Source organism: Hypanus sabinus, chromosome 3, assembly GCF_030144855.1.
Source record: "Hypanus sabinus isolate sHypSab1 chromosome 3, sHypSab1.hap1, whole genome shotgun sequence".
NCBI classification, from domain to species: domain Eukaryota; kingdom Metazoa; phylum Chordata; class Chondrichthyes; order Myliobatiformes; family Dasyatidae; genus Hypanus; species Hypanus sabinus.
Window position 1 is genome coordinate 21,825,491 of NC_082708.1, and position 26,792 is coordinate 21,852,282.

General features: G+C 40.1%; 1 protein-coding gene across 1 annotated transcript in view; it reads left to right on the forward strand.

Annotated features, from left to right (window-relative positions):
- The window catches only part of oca2 (oculocutaneous albinism II), a 507,586-nt gene that overhangs the window by 212,312 nt on the left and 268,482 nt on the right, over positions 1–26,792 (forward strand). Inside the window, exon 13 of the mRNA XM_059963277.1 lies at positions 22,441–22,565. Coding sequence (XP_059819260.1) covers positions 22,441–22,565 — 125 coding nt within the window. The remainder of the gene's footprint in view (positions 1–22,440; positions 22,566–26,792) is intronic.

A 26,792-nucleotide genomic window follows, 5' to 3' on the forward strand; every position in this document is an offset into this window, starting at 1 on the left:
GACCTCTGGAAATGATGCTGGAGAAGTAGTAAAGGAAATGGCAAATTAACTGAATAAGTATTTTGCATCAGTTTTCACTGTGGAAGACACTAGCAGTGTGGTGGAAGTTCCAGGTGTCAGGGGGCATGAAATGTGTGAAGTTACCATTACTAGAGGGAAGATTCTTGGGAAACTGAAAGGTCTCAAGATAGATAAGCCAACTGGACCAGATGGTGTGCACCCCTGGGTTCTGAAAGAGGTACCTGAAGAGATTGTGGAGGCATTAGTAATGATCTTTTAAGAATCACTAGATTCTGGAATGGTTCTAGAAGACTGGAAAGTTGAAAATATCACTCCACTCTTCAAGAAGGGAGAAAGGTAGAAGAAAAGAAATTATAGGCCAGTTAGTCTGACCTCAGATGTTGGGGTTGATTGTTAAGGATGTGGTTTTGGGGGGCAAATAATAAAATCATTTTATGACTGACATAGTCAGTCAGTATGGTTTCCTCAAGGAAAAATCTTGCCTGACAAATCTGTTGGAATTCTTTACATAAATAGCAAGCAGGATAGACAAAGGAGAATCAGTTGATGTTGTGTATTTGGATTTTCAGAAGGCCTTTGACAAGGTGCCACACATAAGGCTGCTAAACAAGTGTAACTCTCACTTCATCTAGCGGCTTAATGTAGGGGGCCAAAGCCCCCCAGTCTAGCCAAACTTAAGAAATCTTGTTTGGGTGGATGCTATGCGATGTGTCCCCGTTACAAATCAGTACCCTGAAATAACAAACAATACACAATGTGCGATTAAACAATTAAGCTTTACAATTCTTACTTTGACTCTATGGTTAGTAAAGAAACAAGAAAAAAGAAAAAAAGGGCCCAATCTTATTAAACAGTCTGTTGCACAATGTTGGAGCTCACTGATCTCCTCCTCCAATCGTCGCTGCCCTTCGGACCCTCACACCAAGTTCACCCCATCCCGCGGTCTACCAACTCCCTCCATTCGCGTCTTCTCCCCTCATCTCTCACCCAGCAAAAGACAGCGGAAATCGCTCTTCTGGACTCACAAGAAAGAACAACAGCATTTCAAGCCCTGTTATCTCCAGTCATAACCCAAACATTGCTGCTACAGAGAAACCGTTGAATTATCAGCGAAACCCTACAGCATGTTACGCAAGCTACTAGCCCATGGTATTACTGGAAAGTTTCTAGCAGTGGCTGATTGGTAGGAGGCAAAGGGTGGGAATAAAGGGAGCCTTTTCTGGTTGACTGCTGGTATCTGGTGATGTTCCACAGGGTCTGTGTTGAGAGCAACTCTTTTTTGCATTATATGTTAATTACTTGGATAATGGAATTGATGGCTTTGTTGCAAAGTTTGCAGACAATATGGAAGATAGGTGGAGGGGCGGGTAGTTTTGACGAAGTAGAGAGGCTAAAGAAGGACGTGGACAGATTAGGAGAAGTAGCAGGTAGAACAGACTTTGGTAAAGGAAATGAAAAAATCGACTATTTTCTAAATGAAGAGAAAATACAAATGACTGAGGTGCAAAGGGACTTGAGAGTCCTTGTGCAGGATCCCTCAAAGGTTAATTTGCAGGTTAAGTCTGTGGTGAGGAAGGCAAATGCAATGTTAGCATTCATTTCAAGAGGACTAGAATGGAAAAGCAAGACTGCAATGTTGAAAATTTATAAAACACAGATGAGACCTTACTTGGAGTATTGTGAGCAGTTTTGGGCCCCTTATCTTGGAAAGAATGTGCTGAAACTGGAGAGGGTTCAAAGGAGATTCACAGAAATGATTGCAGGATTCAATGGCTTGTCAAATGAAGAGCGTTTAGTGGCTCTGAGCCCTTAGTCACTAGAATTCAGAATGAGGGTGTCCTCATTGAAACCTATTGAATGATGACAGATGTGGAGAAGATGCTTCCTATAGTGGGAGAGTCTGAGACCAGAGGGCACAGAATAGAGGGGTGTCCTTTTAGAACAGATGTGCAGAGAAATTTCTTTAGCCAGAGAGTGGTGAATCTGTGGAATTTGTTGCCACAGGCAGCTGTGGAGGCTAAGTCTGTATGTACATTTAAGACAGAGGTTGATTAATTCTTGATTGGAACTGAGAGGAAAATTGGATCAGCCATGATGAAATGGTGAAGCAGACTCGATGGGTCAAATGGCCTAATTCTGCTCCTATGGCTCATGGTCATCTGGTCTTAACAAGCAGGCTTACAGGAGTACCTAAACAAAATGGACACTGAGTGCGTTTGTAGCATGATCAGCATTGCAATGGAAGAAACTGTTTAATTAGTTATGCACAGACAACGACGAGATAACTAGCAGACATTCATTCTGTTGTAGTTAGCAGCTTGGAGGAACTCAGTGGGTCAAGCAGCATCAGTAAAGACAAGAAGATGGTTGCCGATTTGGGTCGAAACACTGCATTAGGTCCTGAAGCAGGGCTTCAAATTGAAATGTTGGCCATCCCTATCCTCCACAGACACTGTTTGAACTACTGAATTCCTCCAGCTGTTCGTATTTTTTGCTCCAGATTCCTGCATATGCAGTCTCTTTGGTATTAATCTGTTTTAGTGATGTTGATAAAGTGATAAATATTGACCAAGACCCTACTTTCTTTTACTGTTCTTTTCTAAATAATACTTCATCTTTGGACACCATAGCCTCAGGACTACATTGGAGAGTCAGCTTGGATTAAACATCATGATGACTATAACTGAGGTTTTAAAACATGTTTGAATAATGCCTTTGGACAAAATTAGTCTTCCTTGATTTTTAACAGTAACACTTGTCTTTTTTCCCCAAGAAGCTAACATTACCTCACAGATTAGCAAGAGCTGAATGTTTGCTTTCTGCCCTTAACAGCCTTTGATCTTCCACCCTCTAATGGAAAGAAAAACTGCAGGCAGTAATGAGAAAACCCTGCTGGAATAATGTCACATCAATTCAGTGAACTTCCTTCCTAGTCCCAGTTACCCACATATCTCCAAGCTCCTCTCCTCTATGTACCTATCCAAATGACCCTTAATTATTGGAATTATTCGTAATTGTACAAATTCATATATGACTGTAAAAATCAAATATGTATGATGGTGCTTTCACCCACTTCCTACCTCGTATTACCTGGTGTAACTTAGGCAGAAGAACTGTGGTGTAACCAACTTACTTTTGTAAGAACAAACATGAACACAAGAAAATCTGCAGATGCTGAAAATCCAAAGCAACACCCACAAAATGCTAGAAGAACCCAGCAGGTCTAGGCAGCATCTATGGAAATGAATAAACAGTCAATGTTTTACGCCAAGAACCTATTTCAGGGCTGGAAAGGGAAGGGGGATATTGACAGAATATGAAGGTGGGCGAGGGAATGAGAATAGCTAGAAGGTGATAGGTGAAGCCAGGTGAGTAGGAAAGGTAAAGGAGTGGAGAGGAAGGAATCTCTCATGAGAGGAGAGTGGACCATTGAAGAAAGGGAACAAAGAGGGGACACGGGGAGGTGATAGGCAGGTGAGAAGAGGTGAAGGGCCAGAGTGGGGAATAGAAGAAAAGGGGAGGAAGACGATTTCTTTTAACCAGAAAGAGAAATTAATATTTATGCCATCAGGTTGGAGACCACCCAGATGGAAATATAAGGCGTTGCTCCTCCACCCTGAGGGTGGCCTCATCATGGCACAAAAAAAGGCTGTGGACCGACATGTTGAAACTGGAATGGGAATTAAAAAATTTTGACCATTGGAAAATTCCACCTTTGGTGGATGGAACGGAGGTACTCAACGAAGCGGTTCCCCAATTTATGACAGGTCTCACCAATATAGAGCAGGCCGCATCAGGAGTACCTGACATGATAGACAATCACAGAATATTTAACAAATGGTTAGTTGAACCCATGGGAAATTCAGCATTGAAGCTTTGCAATTAAAAGCCTAGATGACCATGTTTAAGAACATAGATAGTGACAGCTTACAACTGTAGCACCAGCTTGCAAGAAGTTCCTTTGTTCTATAAATAAGCTATGTATAACATATAATCTAGTTCATAAATTTTGATTCAGTGAGTGCATTATTTCATGCTAATGCTGGTCATCAAGAAAACAGAATCTGAATTTAATGGTGTTGGCACTTGTATTAATAAAAATGCAAGCTCTTAAAATACCTGGTCCACATATATTAAATGCCTGTGAGAAATAATAAATGAGCTGAACCTTAAATTATCTGGGAAGAGGAAAAAGAAGATATTATTCAACAATATTTTTAAGGGCTTGCTTGTTATTCAAAGGACAGAGGACAACAAGGTTGGGTAGATTTTACCTGGTGACATTAGGAGCACATAATATTTTCTTCCAGATGAGTTTGAACACTATAGTGCAGTTACAATAAAAGCTCTGAAACTGGGTTATGGTTGTTTCTGAATAACTGTTTTATTCTCTGACATTTCAGTTTATCTGAAAGGTGTCAGCCATTCGACTGTCCATTTCCCTCCATTGATGCTGCCCGACCTGCTGAGTTCCTCCGGTGCTTTCTTTGTTATGCCACATTCTAGTATCCGTGGTCTCTTGTGCCTCTCTCCCCTACCACCTCTGACTGAGAGGGAGCTTTATACAAACTAGCAGACTATTCTTCCAATTATTTCCCCCATGCCGGGGAAAACATGGACTCATGTCTGCATGTTTTAGAAAGATTTTTTAAAGATAAAGATTGGCTTTTTCACATGTACATCAAAACACACCTTCTCTTCTTACCTGCACATCACCTCCTTCTGTTGCTCCTCCCCCTTCCCCTTTTTTCATGGTCTTTAGCCCTCTCCTATCAAATTCCTCCTTCTCCAGCCAATCTCTTTCACCAATCAACTTCCCATCTCCTTAATTCAACCTTCCCCCTCTCCCAGTTTCACCTATCACCTACCACCTTGTACTTCCTGCTCCCCTCCCCCTCACTTTCTTATTCTGACATTTCTCCCCTTCCTTTCCAGTCCTGATGAAGGGTCTTGGCCTGAAATGTCGACTGTTTGCTCTTTTCCCTAGATGCTACCTGGCCTGCTGAGTTCTAGTACTTTGTGTTGCCGTGAAATGCAGTATGTTGTTTGTGTCAAATTAAGTAAGGGAGAATTGTTCTGGACAGCCAGCAAATGCGTTATGGTGCCATCATAGCAAATTCACAACTCACCAACCCTAACTGTAAGCCTTTAGAATGTGGGAGCAATCGGAGCAGCTGGAGGAAACCCATGCAGTCATAGGAAGAACATGCAAACTCCTTAAAGCCTGCAGCGAGAATCGAACCATGACACATTTTAGAGCTGGTTCTGTAAAGGGTTGTGCTGACCGCTATGCTACCCCAGTGTCTTCTTGATGCATCCTGACAGCTTAATGGTGTATAAAGTTCAACTGTCTGAGTTGATACATGCTCAGAATTATGAAGAGTTTTGATGCTGCACGTAAGGAGAAATTGTTTCCACTAATAATAGGTTTAGCAGCTCAAGGAAAATTGGCAGAATAATTAGAATTCCAATGAATTTATTTTTATGCTTTGAGTTGGTACATGGAATCATGGAAGAATACAATGCAAGAACAGGCCCGTTGGCTCACCATCGGTGTACCATCTATGATGCTAAATTAAGCTAAACTCATCTGCCTGTGCTTGGTCTGTATTCTTCTATTTCCTGCTGGTTCACGTGTTTCTCTAAATGCCCGCCAAATGTTGTTATTGTATCAGTTCTGCAGCTCTCCTGGCAGTGGAGACGATGTTTTCTATAGTGCGGGAGTCTTAGACCAGAGGGCTCCGTCTCAGAATACGAGGACGTCCCTTTCAAACAGAGATGAGGAGGAATTTCTTCAGCCAGAGGGTCATGAATCTCTGGGGTTCATTGCCACAGACTACTGTGGAGGCCACATCATTGCCTGTACATTCAAAGCAAAGATTGACAGCTTCTTGATTCAAAGGTTATGGGGAGAAGTCAGGAGAATGGTGTTGAGAGTGGTAATACATCAACCATGATGGAATGGTGCAGCAGACTCGATGGGCTGAATGGCCTAGTTTTGCTCCTTCATCTTATGGTCTTATGGCAAGATGATTATCTATGATATTCAGTAACCTTACCCTATGTTTGTAAAACCTTGCCAGAGGAGGGTTTCAATTTGATACTTCCCAAGAACCACGTGTGGCTGAACTTGTCAAGGTAAATGACTTATTCTTGAATAATCTGTGACCATATTAATCTACTTATCCATGCACACACTGCTAATCAACACCTTTATATTAAAGTCTGCCGGCTTGTTGCTGTTTTCTACTTTGGTTCCGTACAATCCCAGTTCCTCATTTTCTGAATGAGCTTGCAAATGATTAAACCACTGCGTTGCATAGTAATAATTATTGCTTTCATCGGGGCAGGGCCTTTCACATGCTCCATTATTCTCACTTTATCCTTAAAAATTGTTCCGATCGTCGACCGACTGTAGCCAAACGCCTTTCCAATGACGGATGGCGTTTCACCTCTTTCTGATCGCTTTATTATTTCCACTTTATTTTCAATCCTGATCGTTTTCAGTCAATGGAACAGAAACACTGTGGATTCAGCAGCAGCCGCAGGCAGCGGGTCCTGAGCTCCCCCGGGTCTTAAAGTCCACCCGCACTGAGAAAGGTTAAATGGGACAAGTGGGGGCGGTGCTGACTGGAAAACAGGGGGTCAGGGTGAATCTTGCTAAGAAAAATTTAAGTCAAATACAAAGTTACACACTCAACATAGTGTTAACGGCAACATGATTGGACTTAAAATGGCGGACAGTGTACTCCTTCCTCGAGCTGATGAATTTAATATAATAGACTTTATGGCAGGCCGTTCGTAAGAACAAGTCATTTGTAAGTTGGACATTCGTAACTCGGGGACTGCCTGGGTATATATTAATTACCTGGATGATGGAATTGATGGCGTTGTTGCAAGGATTGCAGACGATACGGAACATAGGTGGAGGGGCAGGTAGTTTTGACAAAGTAGAGAGGCTAGAGAAGGACCTGGTCAGTTTAGGAGAATGGGCAAAGAAGTGGCAGGTAGAATGCACTTTGGTAAAAGAAATGAAAGAATTGACTATTTTCTAGATGAAGAGAAAATACAAATGACTGAGGTGCAAAGGGACTTGAAAGTCCTTGTGCAGGATCCCTCAAAAGGTAATTTGCAGGTTGAGTCTGTGGTGAGGAAGGCAAATGCAATGTTAACATTCATTTCAAGAGGACTAGAATGGAAAAGCAAGACTGCAATGTTGAGAATTTATAAAACACTGGTGAGCCCTCACTTGGAGTATTGTGAGCAGTTTTGGGCCCTTTATCTTGGAAAGAATGTGCTGAAACTGGAGAGGGGTTAAAGGAGATTCACAGAAATGATTGCAGGATTCATTCAATGGCTTGTCAAATGAAGAGTGTTTGGTGGCGATGGGCCTGTATTCACTGGAATTCAGAATGATGGTGTCCTCATTGAAACCTATCAAATGACGAAAGGTCTTGACAGATGTGGAGGGATTCTTCCTATAGTCAAGTCATTTTTTAGTGTCATTTCGACCATAACTGCTGGTACAGTACACAGTCAAAACGAGACAACATTTTTCAGGACCATGGTGCTACATGAAACAATACAAAAGCTATGTTGAACTATGTAAAACAACACAAAAAAACATCACTAGACTACAGACCTACACAGGACTGTATAAAGTGCACAAAACAGTGCAGGCATTACAATAAGTAATAAACAAGACAATAGGCACAGTAGAGGGCAGCAAGTTGGTGTCAGTCCAGACTCTGGGTATTGAGGAGTCTGATAGCTTGGGGGAAGAAACTGTTACATAGTCTGGTCATGAGAGCCCGAATGCTTTTGTGCCTTTTCCTAGATGGCAGGAGGGAGAAGAGTTTGTATGAGGTCCTCCATAATGCTGTTTGTTTTGCGGGTGCAGCGTGTGGTGTAAATGTCTGTAATGGTGGGAAGAAAGACCCCGATGATCTTCTCAACTGACCTCACTACCCGCTGCAGGGTCTTGCGATCCGAGATGGTGCAATTTCCAAACCAGGTAGTGATGCAGCTGCTCTGGATGCTCTCAATACAACCTCTGTAGAATGTGGTGAGGATGGGTTGTGGGAGATGGACTTTTCTCAGCCTTTGCAGAAAGTAGAGACTGGGCTTTCTTTGCTATGGAGCTGGTGTTGAGGGACCAGGTGAGATTCTCCGCCAGGTGAACACCAAGAAATTTGGTGCTCTTAACGATCTCTACCGAAGAGCCGTCGATGTTCAGCAGAGAGTGGTCGCTCCGTGCTCTCCTGAAGTCAACAACCATTCATTTTGTTTTGTTCACATTCAGAGACAGGTTGTTGGCTCTGCACCCGTCCGTTAGCCGCTGCACCTCCTCTCTGTATGTTGACTCATCGTTCTTGCTGATGAGACCCTCCTGGTGTTCAGGCCCAGTAGGCTCAGCTTTCCAGTCAGCTTCTGAGGGATGATTGTGTTGAATGCTGAACTGAAGTCTATGAACAGCATTCGAATGTACGTGTCTTTTTTGTCCAGGTGGGTTAGGGCCAGGTGGAAGGTAATGGCAATTTCAGATAGTTTCAGGTTATTCTTCCAATTTCTGCACAACATCTTTAAACTATATATCTTGCACCTTGTATGACATGAGATGATCTGTCAGTATGCTGAATATCATGGGCCCGATCTCTGTCAGTGTTTTATTAATCGTGTTGGTAAATCATATTGTTCTATATTTTCATGATATTACTTCTTCCTTCAACGTATATAATATTGTTCACTTGTCCATTTATCAGATAGAGAGCTGAGTCACTCCTAAATGTGGTTATACTTGCAGGTTTCCAATATAATTAGTCAGGGCCGGATGGTTGACCTCACCTCTTCAGCAATGTCATGCCTGAACTTAGTACATGAGATGGTTTAGTGGGAAATCAACCCTGCTATTAAGTACTACTGTGACTTGAATGCTTGGCCTTTACATACTTTTCAAACAGCTGATTGGATGTCATTTTGGAAACTCAATTGTGATGTGGGGAGGAAATCTCATCATGGGTTGGCTGTGTGGTAAACTTCATGTGTCGTGGTCAGAAATTTTGCCTGTATCAGTCATAAGCAGGATCAAGGTCTACATGATTGTTTCAGGACTGATGCAAGAGAATTCATAGAAGTGTGGTTTTCAGTGAACAATTCTGGTATTCTGGTATCCTATTTATGAGCTGATGCAGGCAGAGTTGCTGACCACAACGCAATAAAATTGGCCACACTGCCAATCACCGACGAGATTTCCTTCCCACATCACAATTAAGTTGCTGAAATGATGTCCATTCAGCTGACTGAAAAGTATGTAAAGGCCAAGCATTCAGAGGACAATCACAATCAACAGCACACTAACAATTTATCCTCGCATGGTGACAAAATGTTTGCAAGTAAATTGCCAAGACTGGAGAATTGCTCAGCCCAACCATCAACCAATCGAGTTACACATCCTCTGAATTATTTCCAATAGAAAAAAAAGTTTGATGTAGCAAATTCATTAAAGCTGACCAAGTAAGAGTCATCAATATTCTTCCAGTGTCAAAATATACTACACTTGACAATTCACAATATCCTTTTGAAGCATTGATAGATGTAGTGGCTTATTTACAAGGCAAATCATTTAATCTTCTTTAAACCTTTGCTCCAGGCTAAATGTTCATTCAGTCCCATTTATACAAAGCAAACACAGGATATTCAGGATCACAGTATATTCAAACGTATCACTATGGGGATGGCACAGTGGTATAGTGATCAGTACAATCACTCTAAAGCACCAGTAATCACCAACCAAGGCTTAATTCTTGAAGCTGTCTGTAAGGAGGTTGTGAGTTCTCTCCAATACGGCATGGGTTTCCTCCCGGTGCTGTGGTTTCCTCCTGTATTCCAGAGGCTTCTGGGCTAAAGTCAGTAAGTAGTTGGCAAGCTATGTTGGCATCAGAAGCCTGACTGGCAACACTAGTTGGCTACCGTTTGCACTTCCTTCCAAGACTGTGTTGATCATTGACGTACATAACATATTTCACTAGAGATAACTTCAATCAACTTCACTTGCTCCCATCATTGAAATGTTCATTTTTTCATTTTTAGAATCTTTTTATTGGTACAAAATCTTCTACAGCTATAAAATGATACAAAACTTCAACAAATTAATATGTATACAATTAATAAAGCTGAAGAAAAAAAGCTGATCATAATATATAAAAATTGAAAAAAAATATATAAGGAAAAGAAGGAAATAAAAAGAACCCCATCTAACTAAGAAAAAAAAAACTGACTACAAAAAAAAGGGGGAAAACCCATTAGGAATCAACCCCTGGAGCAATATGTCTTACCATCATCTATATATATATATATATAAAGAAAAAGTGTCATCAACTGCCAATTCATATTTATTTAAAAAAATAAAATTGGAAGGAAACCATATAAAATAATTCAAATTAAACAATAATATTTGGCAAAAGACCCCCATCGTCTCTCAAAATCGAATTGGGGATCAAAAGTTCTACTTACAATTTTTTCCAAACTGAAACATAACATCACTTGAGAGAACCATTCAATTAATGTAGGGGCAGAAGTATCTTTCCATTTTAATAAGATAGCCCTTCTTGCCAATAGTGTAACAAATGCAATTACATGTTGTTTTGAAGATCAAATACCCTGAGTATGATGCAGAACTATTCCAAATACAACAATCAGTCTATTAGTTTGTAAATTAATCTTCAGAGCTTTAGAAATTGTAGAAAATAAAGATTTACAAAACTATTTTAATGAAAAACATGACCAGAACATATGTAACAAAGTAGCTACTTCAGTTTTACATCTATCGCAGTAGTTGTCTATGCTAGGAAATATTTTAGATAGTCTCTCCTTTGTTAAATAATAATGGTGAACAGTTTTAAATTGAGTTAAACAGTGATTGGCACATATAGAAGAAGAATTTATGTTTTTTAAAACTCGAAGCCAATCTTCATTAACAAAGGTCATATTAAGTTCTCTCTCCCAATCTTGTTTAATCGTTAGTGATAGGTTCTCTTTTTGTAAAATAAATAATATATAAATTCTACTAATGGAACCTCTCACTAAAGGATTCAACTTCAAAATGTTATCCAACAAATCAGGTTCTTGTAAATATGGAAACTTAGGTAAATATTGTTGTAAAAAATGTCTGACCTGAAAATATTACAGAAAATGTGTATGAGCGAGAGAATATTTGTTAACTAACTCTTCAAAGGTCAGCAATCGACCATCGCAAAATAAATCTGTAAAGGAACGGATCCTTTATTTCTCCATAGGAGAAAAATGGGATCGGTTATTGAAGGTTTAAATGAAAAGTTTTGAAATAAAAAACTAGACAACTTAAATTGTTTAAAATTTAAAAAATTGCGAAACTGAACCCAAATCCATAGGGATTGTTTAATAACTGGGTGAAGATTTAAATGTGGAATTTTAGAGTGCTGTAAAGGTAATGGAGCTCCTAATATTGAAGTTAAATGAAATTGTTTAACAACTTTTAATTCCAAATCAACCAATAGTGGTTTTTGGCTCTTGTTGAGCCAGCATAACCAAAAACATAATTGTCTGATATTCACAGCCCAATAATACAGTCTTAAGTTAGGAAGTGCAAGTCCACCATCTTTTTAGATTTTTGTAAATGATTCTTATTAATTCTTGGTCTCATATTTTTCCAAACAACAGAAGAAATAAGAGAGTTAGTTTGATCAAAAGAATTTTTAGTTAAAAAGATAGGTATATTTTGGAAAATATATAAAACTCTAGGTAAAATCATCATTTTCACAGCATGGATACGACCTATTAAAGAAAGAGTAAGTGGATTCCATCTAGAAAATAGTTGTTTCATGGAGTCCATTAAAGGAACTATATTAGCTTTATAAAGATCTTTATATTTTTTGGTAATTATAAGACCTAAATATCTAAATGTTTTAACAATTCTAAAAGGAATATCATTATATACACCAAGAGGGGCATTTAGTGGAAACAATTCACTTTTATTCAAGTTAAGTTTGTGTCCTGAAACTTTGCCAAAATCTTTAAGTGTTTCCAGAAGATTAGGAATTGATTCCTCAAGATTCGAAATAAAAACCAAAAGATCATCTGTATCGAGAGAAATCTTATGTATGGTTCCATTCATAGAGATACCATGAATATTTTTAGCTTCACGTAATGTTATGGCCAAAGGCTCCAATGCAGGATTAAATAATAAAAGGCTTAATGGACATCCCTGTCTAGTACCACGAGAAAGTGAAAAAAAAAGACCTGCAATTATTAGTAATGACTGTGGCAATAGGATTCTTATAAATCATTTGAATCCACCTGTTGAAATTATTACCAAAACCAAATTTTTCTAATACTTTAAACAAATATGGCCACTCAACTCTATCAAATGCCTTTTCTGCATTGAGAGAGATAACATATTGAGGTTGCTTAGATAATGGTGAATATATAATGTTCATCAATCTCTGAACATTAAGGAAAGAATAACGGCCTTTAATAAAGCCTGTTTGATCCATAGAGATGATTTTAGTTAAAATATTTTCCAAGTGGTTAGCCATTATCTTAGAGAGAATTTTTCCACAACCTATGGACTCACTTTCCAGGACTCTTTATCTCACGTTCTTAATAATTGTTGCTTATTTATTAATTATTATTATTATTATTTCTTTCTTTTTTTATTTGCACAGCTTGGTGTCTGCTTGGGTGTTGCTTCAATACCCAATTGGTGTGGTCTTTCATTGATTCTATTATTGTTATTGAATTCATTGAGTATGCCCACAAGAAAATGGTATATGGTGACATATTCTACTTTTGATAATAAACATACTTTGAACTCTGATGTTTCGATGTTTCAACACGTGACAAATAAGGCTAATTTTAAATCTCCTTTTATTTTCTTTTGAACTCCCATTTTCTTGAATGAACACATGGGCCACAAACTGCGCTCAATAAGATTACCAAGTGTTTGGGGAGCCGACAGTTAGCATAACGCTTCACAGCGCCAGTGATCATGATTGGAATTCAATTCCCACTGCTGTCTGTAAGGAGTCTGTATACTCCCCATGACTGCAGGGGTTTCCTCCCACGTTCCAAAGATGTATGTGTTAGTTTTAGCGAGTTGTGACAAAAGGTCATTAAACCCGACTCTGTTTCTTTCTCTATAGATGCTGCCTGACCTGCGTGAGTATCTCCAGTAGTGAATTCAGATCATGAGTAATATTTCTCTTTCTATAAGCCTGGCTATTCTGCATTGGTACAGATGCATCAGAAATATTTCTGTGGATGTTTATGGTGGTTCGTAAAGCAACCTGATACAGTCATGTTTGCCAAACTCTGAATGCTTTAACTTGAAGTCTAAATCAAACATTAAATTAAAGCTAATTTTGAATTCAGGATTAGCTTGTCTTATGAACAGTTGGGAAACGTTTATCAATCACTTACTTTGTTTCAATTCCAAATCCCGTCTTTCTATAATTAGTAATACCACAGGGAGAAGCAAAGTAATAAGAAATTATATGATTATAGACCATCTATAAACCAAAGAGATGGTCAAAAGTTAAATATGGTGTAAGTTTAACTTTCCTCTTTTATTTACATGTATAAACTGAAATATTACCAACATTGGGAGGTGAGGAAGGAGATTGCTGAGTCTCTGGAAATGATCTTTGCATCATCAATGGAAACTGGAGAGGTTCCGGAGGATTGGAAGGTTGGGGGTGTTGTTCCCTTATGCAAGAAAAAGAGCAGAGGTAGCTGAGGAAATTATGGACCAGTGAGTCTTATTTCAGTGGTTGATAAGTTGATGGAGAAGATCCTGAGAGGCAGGATTTATAAACATTTGGAGAAGTATAATATGATTAGGAATAGTCAGCATGGCTTTGTCAAAGGCAGTTCATGCCTTATGAGCCTGATTGAATTTTTTGAGGATGTGACTAAACACATTGATGAAGGTAGAGCAGTAGATGTAGTGTATATGGATTTCAGCAAGATACCCCAAGCAAGGCTTAATGAGAAAGTAAGGAGGCATGGGATCCAAGGGGATCTTGCTTTGTGGATCCAGACTTGGCTTATTCACAGAAGGCAAAGAGTGGTTGTAGACGGGATTCTGCATGGATGTCAGTGATCAGTGGTGTGCCTCAGGGTTCTGTTTTGGAACCCTTGTCTTCGTGATTTTTATAAATGACTTGGATGAGGAAGTTGAAGGATGGGTTAGTAAATTTGCTGATGACACAAAGGTTGGGGGTGTTGTAGATAGTGTGGAGAGCTGTCAGAGGTTACAGCGGGACATTGTTAGGATGTAAAACTGGGCTGAGAAGTGACAGATGGAGTTCAAACCAAATAAGTGTGAGGTGGTTAATTTTGATAGGTCAAATATGATGGCACAATATAGTATTAATGGTGAGACCCTGGCAGGGTGGAGGATCAGAAGGATATTGGGGTCCAAATCTATAGGACGCTCAAAGCAGCTGCTCAGGTTGACTCTGTGGTTAAGAAGGTGCTTTGCCCTTCATTAACCATGGGATTGAGTTTAAGAGCTGAGAGGTAATGGTCAGACCCCATTTGGAGTACTGTGCTCAGTTCTGGTCACCTCACTCCAGGAAGGATGTGGATACTATAGAAAGGGTGCAGAGGAAATTTAAAAGGATGTTGCCTGGATTGGGGAGCATGTCTTATGAGAATGGATTGAGTGAACTTGGCCTTTTCTCCTTGGAGTGACGGACAATGAAAGGTAACCTGACAGGGGTGTCTAAGATGATGAGAGGCATTGACTGTGTGGATAGTCACAGGCTTTTTCCCAGGGCTGAAATAGGTAACATGAGAGGGTACAGTTTTAAGGTGCTTGGAAGTAGGTACAGAGGAGATGTCAGGGGTAAACTTTTTATGCAGAGAGTGGTGAGTGCATGGAATGGGCTGCCGGCAATGGTGGTGGAGGCAGATACAAAAGGATCTTTTAAGAGACTCCTGGATAGGTATATGGAGCTTAGAATAATAGAGGGCTATGGGTAACCCTAGTTAGTTTCTAAAGTAAATACTAGTTAGGCACAGCATTGTGGGCCGAAGGGCCTGTATGGTGCTGTAGGTTTTCTATGTTTTTATTTCCTGAGCATCTCCAAGGGTGGCATCCATGCCTAAGAAGGCACACAGAAACATGTTGTTGGCACCTGGCATGCTATGCTGCTCTTCATTTCTTTAAACTCTATCCATAATTTAAAAAAAAACATAATGATTGTCTTTACCACCTAATAAAACAGCAAATGAGTTTTTACAATCTGAGAGCAGTGAGTTGTTTTCAACGGAATTGTCTCACACCAGTCTAGCACCAGCTATTTGATTGCTAGAATATGTGAAATTAGATGATATGTTTTAATATCAGCATTTGGATAGGAAATGGCTATATTAGCAAAGCTATTTAGAAATGTTATCTTTCAATTGTCTTTTTAAAAGATTAATATAAATAAATTTTGAACAGGCTTTCTAAACTGCTTCATTTATTGCAATTTAGCTCTGATTATTAATTTATTAAATAATTATTAATTACATAATAAAACAGTGAATACGCATAAATAAGCAGCAGGATTCATTCTTTTCCCCTTAAAAATAACCCATAATTATTGCTACTAATTCATCAATCAATGATAATCTCTGTTCAAAATTGCCATGACACACGTGAGATATTTTTTTAGAAGATTATTACCAATGTGGGCACACACTCTCATAAAGGTTTGCCACACCTCATCTAGTCCAATGTGCTTATTGTTGAGAAAAAATTATTGTAGCTTTAAACACATTATCTGGTAAAGTCAGTGAATTCTACTCTGCCTCTGAAATTAGCTCTGTCAATAGCAATGAAACTGGATTTAGGGAACAAAACACAATGCAGTGACACTAGGATTTAATGTTTTATTCCTCTCAGGTGGAGATGAATTAATTATGGGATCACAGAATTAATGCTGTCTGTCTTTACAAAATCACCTTTTCAGTTCTGCAGCAGCTATAAATTTCTCTACCGAGTTTAGTGAAAAATTAACTTGTAAGTGCCAGAAATTTCTTGAAATGCAAGGAAAAATTCAGAGTGAGCTACTGTCTTAGCATTGTTAATGATAGGACTTTGCAAGTGGTTCTTCTGATATCTGTTTTGATATACATGATATAATAATGTGGAATGAGCTTCCTGCAGAAGTAGTAGAGGCCAGTTCAGTTGTGTCATTTAAGGTAAAATTGGATAGGTATATGGACAAGAAAGGAGTGGAGAGTTATGGGCTGAGTGCAGGTAGGTGGGACTAGGTGAGATTAAGAGTTCGGCATGGACTAGGAGGGCCGTGATGGCCTGTTTCCGTGCTGTGATTGTTATATGGTTATATGGTTATAATGATACTATTTAGAAATACTAGCTTTCAATTGTCTTTTTCAAATATTACTATTAATAAATTTTGAACAGGTTTTCAGAACTGTTTCACTTATTGCAATCTGTTGAAAGTGGTGGATTTAGCCCAGTCCATCACAAGTAAAGCCCTCCCCACTATTTGGCACATTTCCATAGAGCCCTTCCCACCATCCAGGCCATGCTCCCTTTCCACTACTACTATTGAGCAGGAGGTGCAAAAGCATTATGTCCCACACCAGCAGGTTCAGAAACAGTTATTACCCTATGACCATCAGGCTTGTGACCCGTGTGGATATCTTCACTGCCACAAATCTGAATTAATTCTACGACCTACAGACTCACTTTCAAGGGTGCTTCAGCTCATATTCTCTGTATTACTTTTTTATTTGTATAGTTTGTCTTCTTTTGCACATTGGTTGTCTGTCATTCCTTGTTTATGTATATCTTCTCATAAGTATATACAAATGTTTATATAAAATAAAATTTGACTCACATTGACAAAGGTTTATTTTTTTAAAAATATGGTAAATGTCCCAATTGAGTGGCCGGGAGGAGCTATGTCTCTACCAAATGAGGTGTAAGGTACTCCTTCCATCTGCTAGTTCACAGGTCACCGTTGGGCAAGCTGGAGCAGCTGCTTGCCTGCCCGCCCCCATCCCGATCAGGGTGGTGGATGGTTGTATAAGCAGCTGGTGCATATCACAAGTCCTGATTATGTGACCACTGACATCAGGCGGACAATCTCTGAAGAGTATTGATAATGTCTGGAGCTACCCATCTCGTAAAGACTGTCTAGAAGAAGGCAATATCAAACCACTTCTGTAGAAAAATTTGCCATGAACAATCATGGTCATGAAAAGATCATGATCGCACATGTCATATGACATAGCACATAATAAATGAAAGAAAAGTCTGAAATCAGTTGTACGAATTGTTGTACTCAACGTAGGTTAAATCCAAACTATATGAATGTGACAACAATTTATTTTTCTGCAGCTGTGTAGTACATTGAGAGATTTTGTCACATTGGCCTTTATAAATCGAAGTGTTATGTACAGGAGTTGGGATGTAATACTGAACTTGTATAAGATGTTGACTAGGATGAATTAGGAGTATTGTGTGAAGTTCTGGTCACCCACCTACAGGAAAGATATCAGTAAGGTTGAAATAGTACTGGGAGAATTTACAAAGAAGTTGCCGAGTCTCGAGGACCCAAGTTACAGGGAAAGGTTACATATGAACATAAGAAATTGGAGCAGGAGTAGGCCATCTGGCCCATCGAGCCTGCCCTGCCATTCAATAAGATCATGGCAGATCTGTCCGTAAACTCAACTCCATCTACCTGCCTTTTCCCCATAACCCTTAATTCCCCTACTATGTAAAAATCTATCTAACTGTATCTTAAATATATTTAGTGAAGAAGCCTCAACTGCTTCCCTGGACAGAGAATTCCACAGATTTCTCTGGGAAAAACGGTTTCTCCTCATCTCCATACTAAATCTACTCCCCTGAATCTTGAGGCAATGTCCCCTAGTTCTAATCTCAGGATGAGTAGGTTAGGATTTTATTCCCTGGAGCGGGGGTCGGCAACCTGCGGCTCCCGAGCCATTTGTGGCTCTTTCACCTCTGTGCTGCGGCTCCCTGTGGCTTTGGGAAATAATTGGTCAGTATTTAATTAAAATGTATTTTATGTTAGTTTGTTAGCTTTTGAAATGTAATTCTAAATTTGAAGATTATGGTGATCTTGTACAATCTAAGTGTGGCGACACATTTCCTGCCACATCCGAAACGGCTCACAATTAGCCAGCATTCCGGCTAAGGGAGATAGCCTACGGGGGTTTGTGAGTACGCGTCTTTTGCAGCATCTGCGTCCATGGGGGCTGGGTTGAGGGAGGCTTAAAAGCAAGGCTGTTTAGTTCGAATAAAGCTATCTTTGACTGCAGTTTACTGACACCGCTACAACGTGTTTTTATCGCTGGCTGTCCAGACGGAAGGTGCTGAAATGCTTTGTCGCGTGTCTGGAAGAAGTGAAAACTTTCCTGGGCAGCAAAGGGCTCACCTTTCCTGAGCTGGAACAGCCAGAGTGGCTGGAAAAGCTACACTTCATGGTAGACATGACAGCGCACCTGAACACGCTGAACACAGCTCTTGAGGGGAAAGGACGCACAGCCCTGCACATGTTGGAGGATGTCTTGGCATTCGAGCGCAAGTTGACAGTGCTTGCCAGAGATTTACAGAAAGGCACTTTGTCTCACTTCCCCAATTTGAGAGAGTTCAAACAAGGTCACGACATGATAATTTCGGAGTATTTACATTCTGCAATCATCGCAATGCAAACATCGTTTGGGAAACGCTTCTGTGAGTTCAGAGAGGAAAAAAACACATTATCCTTCCCGGTCACTCCCTTAAGCATCGATCCTTCCCTACTGAATACGACTGCATTGGCAGGTGTGAGTCAACCTGATCTTGAGATGGAACTGGCCGACATAGCCGACAAAGACATATGGGTGTCCAAGTTTAGACGCTTGACAGCAGACCTTGAAGATGTTGCCCGTCAGAAGGCCGTTCTTGCTCAGAATCACAAATGGAGTGATTGAAAACTTTCCAAAACCGGACAAACTTGTGTTCGAAACATGGAATGCTATGCCCGACATTTATGTAAACATGAAAAAGTATGCGCTTGGAGTCCTGTCGATCTTTGGATCCACATATGTATGTGAGCAGGTGTTCTCCAACATGAACTTTATTAAAAACAAACATCGCGCACGCCTCACAGATGACAGCTTGCGATCCTGTGTAAAGATGAAGGTGACGTCATACAGCCCTGACGTGCAGACGCTGTGCGCTGAGGTCCAGGAGCAGAAATCCCATTAACCAAGTATGATAAATATTTTAATTGCCTATTATTTTATGTATATTCATATTTTTTCATTGTTCAGTGAAATAGTCCTTTTATTTTTCAGGCTGACAGCTGGCTGATGTTATTTTTGGTTTGCTGCTGGCGGAAAATTTAAGTTCGGCGTTTTTCATAAATACAAGAAGGACTCAAATAGACATTGAGTATTTTACTTAAAAGTAACTTTCAACCCAACGTCTTTTTTTCGGAGTTCAAAATGTTTTTGTTGCATGCAGAAATGTAATTTCGTTTTCTCTGCAGGAGTTCATCAATTTCATAAATGCAACACATTATAATTTGTTTATACATAGCATAAAGGCAAAAAAAACGTTGTATGCAGTGTTATTTCATTTTAAATGTCAAACGAGTTTTGCGGCTCCCAGTGTTTTCTTTTCTGTGGGAAACGGGTCCAAGTGGCTCTTTCAGTGGTAAAGGTTGCTGACCCCTGCCCTGGAGGGTAGAAGAATGAGGGGAGATTTTATGTGCACAATTATGAAGGGTACAGAGAGGGTAAATGTAGCAGGCTTTTTTCCACTGAGGTCGGGTGATTCTAGAACTAAAAGTTATGGGTTAAGGGTGAAAGGTGAAATGTTTAAGGGGAGCATGAGGTAAAAGAGTGTAAGTGTGGAAGTTCAACTCAGAATCAGAATTGGATTTAATATCACTAGCATATGTCATGAAATTTGTTAAAGATCCCTCTATGACGATTGGTTTGCGCTCCCTGATGAAGTCCACAATCAGCTCTTTGGTCTCGCTGACACTGAGTGCAAGGTTGTTGCTGTGACACAACTCAACTAGCCGGCATACAGTGTCTATGAAAAGTATCCAACCTTCTTGGAAGTTTTTATGTTTTATTATTTTCCAACATTGAATCACAAAGGATTTAATTTGACTTTTTTGACACTGATCAACAGAAAAAGACTCTTTCATATCAAAGTGAAAACAGATCTCTACAAAGTAATCTAAATTACAAACATAAAACACAAAATAATTGATTGCATAAGTATTTACCCCCTCTAATACAACACACCAAATCATCACTGTTGCAGCCAGTTGGTTTTAGAAGTCACATAATTAGTGAAATGGAGATCACTTGTGTGCTGTCAAGGTGTTTCAACAGATTGTAGTAAAATTACACCTGTATCTGGAAGGTCCAACTGCTGGTGAGTCAGTATCCTGGCAAAAACTACACCATGAAGACAAAAGAACACTCCAAACAACTCTGTGAAAAGGTTATTGAAAAACACAAGTCAGGAGATGTCTACAAGAACATTTCCGATTCACTTAATATCCCTTGGAGTACAGTTAAGTCAATCATCAAGAATTGGAAAGAATATCGCACAGCTGTATATCGGCTGAGAGCAGGCTGTCCTCAAAATTGAGTGACCATGCAAGGAGACTAGTAAGGGAGGCCACTTGAACTAGGGGACAATGCCTCAAGATTCGGGGAGAAGATTTAGGACAGAGATGAGGAGAAACAGATTTCCCAGAGAGAGGTGAATCTGTGGAATTCTCTGTCCAGGGAAGCAGTTGAGGCTTCTTCACTAAATATATTTAAGATACAGTTAGATAGATTTTTACATAGTCGGGGAATTAAGGATTATGGGGGAAAAGGCAGGTAGATGGAGTTGAGTTTGCGGACAGATCAGCCATGATCTTATTGAATATCTTGATGGGCCAGATGGCCTACTCCTACTCCTATTTCGTATGCCACCAAGAGACCAGTGAGAACTCTGGAGGAGTTACAAGCTTCAGTGGCTGAGCTGGGAGAGACTGCTCATGCGATAACTATTGCCCGAGTGCCTAACCAGTTGCAGATTTATAGGTGAGTGGAAACGAGAAAGACACTGTTGGAAAAAGCTCTCATGAAATCTCGGCTAGAGTTTGCCAGAAGCATGTGGGAGACTCTGAAGTCATCTGGAAGAAGGTTCTATTATCTGGTGAAACCAAAATTGAGCTTTTTGGCCATAATGTTATGCATATTATCAAAAACACACCATCCCTACCATGAAGCATGGTGGTGGCTGCATCATGCTGTGGGGATGCTTCACTGCAGCAGGTCCTGGAAGGGTTGTGAAGGTTGAGGGTAAAATGAATACAGCAAAATACAGGGAAATCCTGGTGGAAATAGATTTCCCTGCTGTGGTTTGCATTGAGTTAAACTACGGCAGGGATTACACAATAAATGGCATGGCCCTGGAAAAATAGAGAGCTATGGGTAACACTAGGTAATTGTTCGGCACAGCATTGTGGGCCGAAGGGCCTGTATTGTACTGTAGTTTTTCTAATCCTGTGCAGTCTGCAAGAGAACTACGACTTGGGAGAAGATTTGTTTTTCAGCAGGACAATGACCCCAAGCATAAAGTCAAAGCTACACAGGAATGGCTTAAAAACAGCAAATTAATGTCCTGGAGTGGCCAAATCACAGTCCAGACCGCAATCCAATTGTGAATTTGTGGCAGGACTAGAAAAGGGCTGTTTACTCACAATCCCCTTGCAAGCTGATAGAGCTTGAGCAGTTTTGTTAAGAAGAATGGGAAAAAAAAATTGCAGTGTCCTGATGTCCAAAGCTGATAAAGAACTATCCACACAGACTCAAGGCTGTAATTGATACCAAAGTTACATCTACTAAATACTGACTTAAAAGGGGTGAATAATTATGCAATCATCTATTCGTGTTTTATATCTGTAATTAATTTCAATCAATTTGTAGAGATCTGTTTTCACTTTGACATGAAAGACTCTTTTTCTGTTGTCGGTGTCAAAAAAGCCAATTAAATCCACTCTGATTCAATGTTGTAAAACAAAAAAACCATGGAAACTTCCAAGGTGGGGGATGAATACTTTTTATAGGCACTGTATCTCGCTCCTGTGCACCCGCACGTCACCATATGAGATTCTGTCAACAATGGTTGTCTCATCAGCAAATTTATAGATGCAATTTCAACTTCAACATTTAAGAGAAGTTTGGATAAATACATGGATGGGAGGGGTATGGCGGGTGGGGCTATTGTCCAAGTGCAGGTGGATGGGATGAGGGAAAATATTACTTCAGTATGGACTAGATGGCCCACTGTTTCTCTACTGTAGTGCTCCATGATTTTTGACTCTTGTTATTTTCCAGGCTTACCAGCTGTCTCGAGGGAGAATATGGCCTATGATCATTTTTCTGTGTCTCATTGCTGCCATTCTTTCAGCATTCTTGGACAATGTCACCACAATGCTTATCTTCACACCAGTAACCATAAGGTAAGAGTTTGCTCTCTATCATGGTGAGTAGATTTCACTGCTGTAGTTAGTATTGAGTTAAACCAGGGCAGGGATTACACAGTAAATGGCAGGACTCTGGCTAGCACTATCAAATAGAGAGAACCAAGGCTGCATGTACATTCTTCTCTGAGTGTGGTGACACAGGTAGAAGATGGTCTCTGGCAAGTTTGTCTCCATCAGTCACGGTACGGAGAATAAGACGTGTGACATGCTGCAGCAAAAAGAGAGACATCAAAAGCACAAAGTAACGCAGCAGTTAGTCCTGCTGCCATCTACTACCAATGATCCACTTTCAATCGAGCCTTTGGTTAGGTTTTCTGGTAGATATGTGGGAAATCTTCTCACATCCCAAAAAAAAAGATGCTGATAGTTTAATTTGTTCCTGTTAATTTCCCCTTATGCAATTAGGTTCATGAGAGTTAGGAGGCGGGGCATGTGAAAGAAGTTAAAGAGAAATAAGTAGGGGGAACAGGAATATTCTGAGAGCCTGCATTGGCTTGATGGGCCAAATAGCCTCCTCCTATTTTTCAAGTAAGAAAATATGAGAAATATAATGGTACTTGGCCGGCCAAAGACTGGACAGTTAACATTAGTTGTAAGTGGTTAGGTCCAGGTTACTTTCCTTGTTGTGGTCAAAGATCTTGACACCCAGGAACTTGAAATTGCTCACTCTCTCCACTTCTGATCCCTCAATGAGGACTGCTGTGTGTTACCTCATCTTCCTCTTCCTGGAGACCTCAATCAGCTCTTTCATCTTACTGATGTTGAGTTGCTGCAACACCATACAACTAGCTGGTGTATCTCACTCCTGTATGCCCTCTTGTCACCATCTGAGGTTTTGCCAACAATGGCTGTATCATCAGCAAATTTATAGATGGCATTTGAGATGTGCCTAGCCACAAAGTCATGGGTGTAGAGAGTAGAGAACCGGGCTAAGCGGACACCTCTGAGGCTCTCCAGTGTTGATTATTTCCAATCCACATAGATTACGATCTTCTGGTTAGAAAGCTGAGGATCCAGTTGTAGAGGGAGGTACAGACACCCAGGTTCTGGAGCTTTTCGATCAGAACTGTAGGAATGATGAGCTGTAGTCATTTAAACAGCATCCTGACATAGGAATTTACATTCAGGCCGAAAGGTGAAATATTTAAGGGGAACATGAGGGGAAACTTCTTCACTCAGAGGGTGGTGAGAGTGTGGACGAATTGCCAGTGCAAGTGGCAGGTATGGATTTGATTTCAATATTTAAGAGAAGCTCGGATAAGTATATGGGTGTGAGGGGAATGGAGGACTCTGGTCTGGATGCGAAGTTGATGGGATCAGGCAGAATGATAGTTTGGTAGGGACGAGGTGGCTTCTGTGCTGTAGTCATCTATGACGCCATGATTCTAAGAGGTTTCATCAGTGTGTTTTGACTTCATGGAGAATAGACGGGCAACTTGTTGCATCTATCCTGCATCACCAAGGTCAGACTGCAGGTATCCACTGGGAAGAGTGATGGTTGCATTGGATATGGAACTAGTGTGGCCCGAGATCAGTAGCTGGATTAGCTGAAACTATCCTGATAAAGCTTGCTTGCTTTTAAGAGGCATAAAGGAAAGCCTGAATGTCTGTTATGTAAAGAACATTCACCACATTCAGCTCATAACTACATCTAATACTTCGTTTCACCATCTTCTCCAAGATAAGTGAATTACAAAAGTAAATCTCTCATACATGATTGAGCAATAATTAGATGTAGGCTGCTTTCAGCCCTATTAATAGTCTAGTCAGTACAACATTGGCTGTGATGTGCTTATTCCTTAATGTCCTGAGCAGTGCAGATTTAGTTTAACAGAAAGCTGAATGTGAAAATCACAAAGCCTTCCAATGTTTTCGGCCATGTTATTATTTGCCTGAAGTGTTACTGAAATATTTCACCACGAGTGTGCAGAGGCTGTTATTGGGTATTGGGCCAATTGCAGAGATAGGAATTGGAATCACAGGACAATATTGCCTGGATAAGAACTAAGGAACAGAGTAAGGTAGTGAGGTGGTGGTAATGGGAACAAGCAGCCTGTTCCAGTTCGTCTAGAATATAGAACACTACAGCACAAGAACAGCTAAATCTCTTAAATGACCCTATTGTATACAAATCACTTGGGTCATATTTCTTCTCCATTCTGATGTTTAGTCTGAACAACAACTGAACCTCTTGACCATGTCTGCTTTTTATGCATTTTGCTGCCACATGATTGGCTGATTAAATATTTGCTTTAATTAGCAGGTGTATGCTGTACCTAATAAAGATGCTACTTAGTGATTAGCTATTGTTATTCTGTCCTGGCGTGGGATAAGCAAGTGATAATCTCAAAGAACTTGTGAGGGAAGTCAAATCTACAAACCATGAATATAAGACAGATACCAATGAGAAAGTAGTGCCCATGCCAGAATGGCACAGTTGAGATGAGCTGCATTTAAGGTACCCCAGATAAGAAGAGAATGCAGAAATGTTGGATAAAAAATGGTAGTCAACTGTCAGGTGAATGAATACCTGTGTAGTCTGATTATCCTGGATGAGTTTAATGTAATTTTGTGCTTTTACTATCAAGTCAAGTCAAGTAGAGTTTTTTTTTTGTTGTGTGCACAGATACGGTGAGGTACAGGTACAGTGAAAATCCTGCTTGCAGAAGCATCAGAGGCATGTAGATTTGGACAACACAGAACACATAAAATAATAAAGAATAAGAAGCTTTGGAAAAGAAGACATTAGTGCAAAATAAAAGTGGAGAGATGAGTCCAATGGTAGTGTAAGAGATGGTCTTCGTGTTTGGCCGATTTTGCCCACATAACTGAAACATGCTGGATGATTTTTTTGCTTTTTGCACCATCCTCTGTAAACCATAGAGACTGCTATGTGTGAAAATCCAAGGAGATCTGATCTGCAGTTTCTGAGAAATTCAAACCACCCCGTCAGGCAGCAGCAGTCAAAGTCACTTGGATCACATTTCTTCCCCCTTCTGATGATTGGTCTGAATAATAAGTGAACACCTTGACTACGTCTGCAAACTTTAGGTGTTGAATGCTGCCACGTGATTGGCTGATGCAATATTTACATTATGTACAGGTGTACCTAATGAAGTAGCCACTGAGTGCATTTTGTAATTCTACAAAGCTGTGAAGCTATGTTCTTGAGCCAAACATGAAATACCATACAAGAAATATCAGTGCAAGTTTCTGAACCCTTCTTCATACCAGTGTAGTGGCAGATGGAACTTTATTGCATCATTTGTTTCAAGGAAGATCATGAATATAAATCATTTGTGCTTGGAAGCTTGAGTTTTCCACAGGAGTTGCCAAACATGTGCCCAAAGCATCTTCATGTAATTGATTTTCCTGATCAAATGTGATTAGACTTCTCTTTATCATCTATTCCGATAGGATTACAAGAAGTACTTTCATGCCATGCCGTCCTTCAACAACAGTTCAAGCAAGAAACCTAGTCAGATGTATTATAGCACAAATCTGGTTTTGGAATTTCCTCTTGTGATATTTCATCACAAGTTCCATTGGCTGGCAGAGGTGGGCTCTTGGATCACGGTACCATGTCATTACTCATGTGTTGCCAGGCAAGTAATCCAAGAGCTGGAACAAATAATTTAGATGACAAGAGTTCAAATCCCACTGTGTGTAACTGGGGACTTTAAGATGTTAATTAAATTGTCTGGAATGAAACCCTCGTATTTATAATGGTGAGCAGAAGAAGTCTGCTGCATTGATCTGCAAAGCCATCTGGTTCACCAATATCCTTAGGTGGAGAGAATCTGCTGCACTGATCTAGTCTGGCCTATCTGTGCCTCCAGACACACAGCAAAATAGCTGACTCTATGAAATTGTCCTATGCAAATGTCCAACAAGTTATTACGTTCAAAGGCAAAAAGGAAGTTTAGGAAACTAGTGATACCCATGAACCATGAAAGGTATAAAAATTGCCAGCCTCAAGTCCACTGATGGAACCAATGCTGATCAGAGGCTTCATCCCACAAAGGTTCCTCAGTAACTGTGATCTCTCATTTATTTTATCTAGAGATACAGCACGGTAACAGGTCCTTTTAGCCCAAATTGCCTGCCAAAACCAATTACACACATGTGACCAATTAACCAACTAACCCCTATGTATTTGGAATGTGGGGGGAAACTGGAGCACTCAAAGGAAACACATATGGT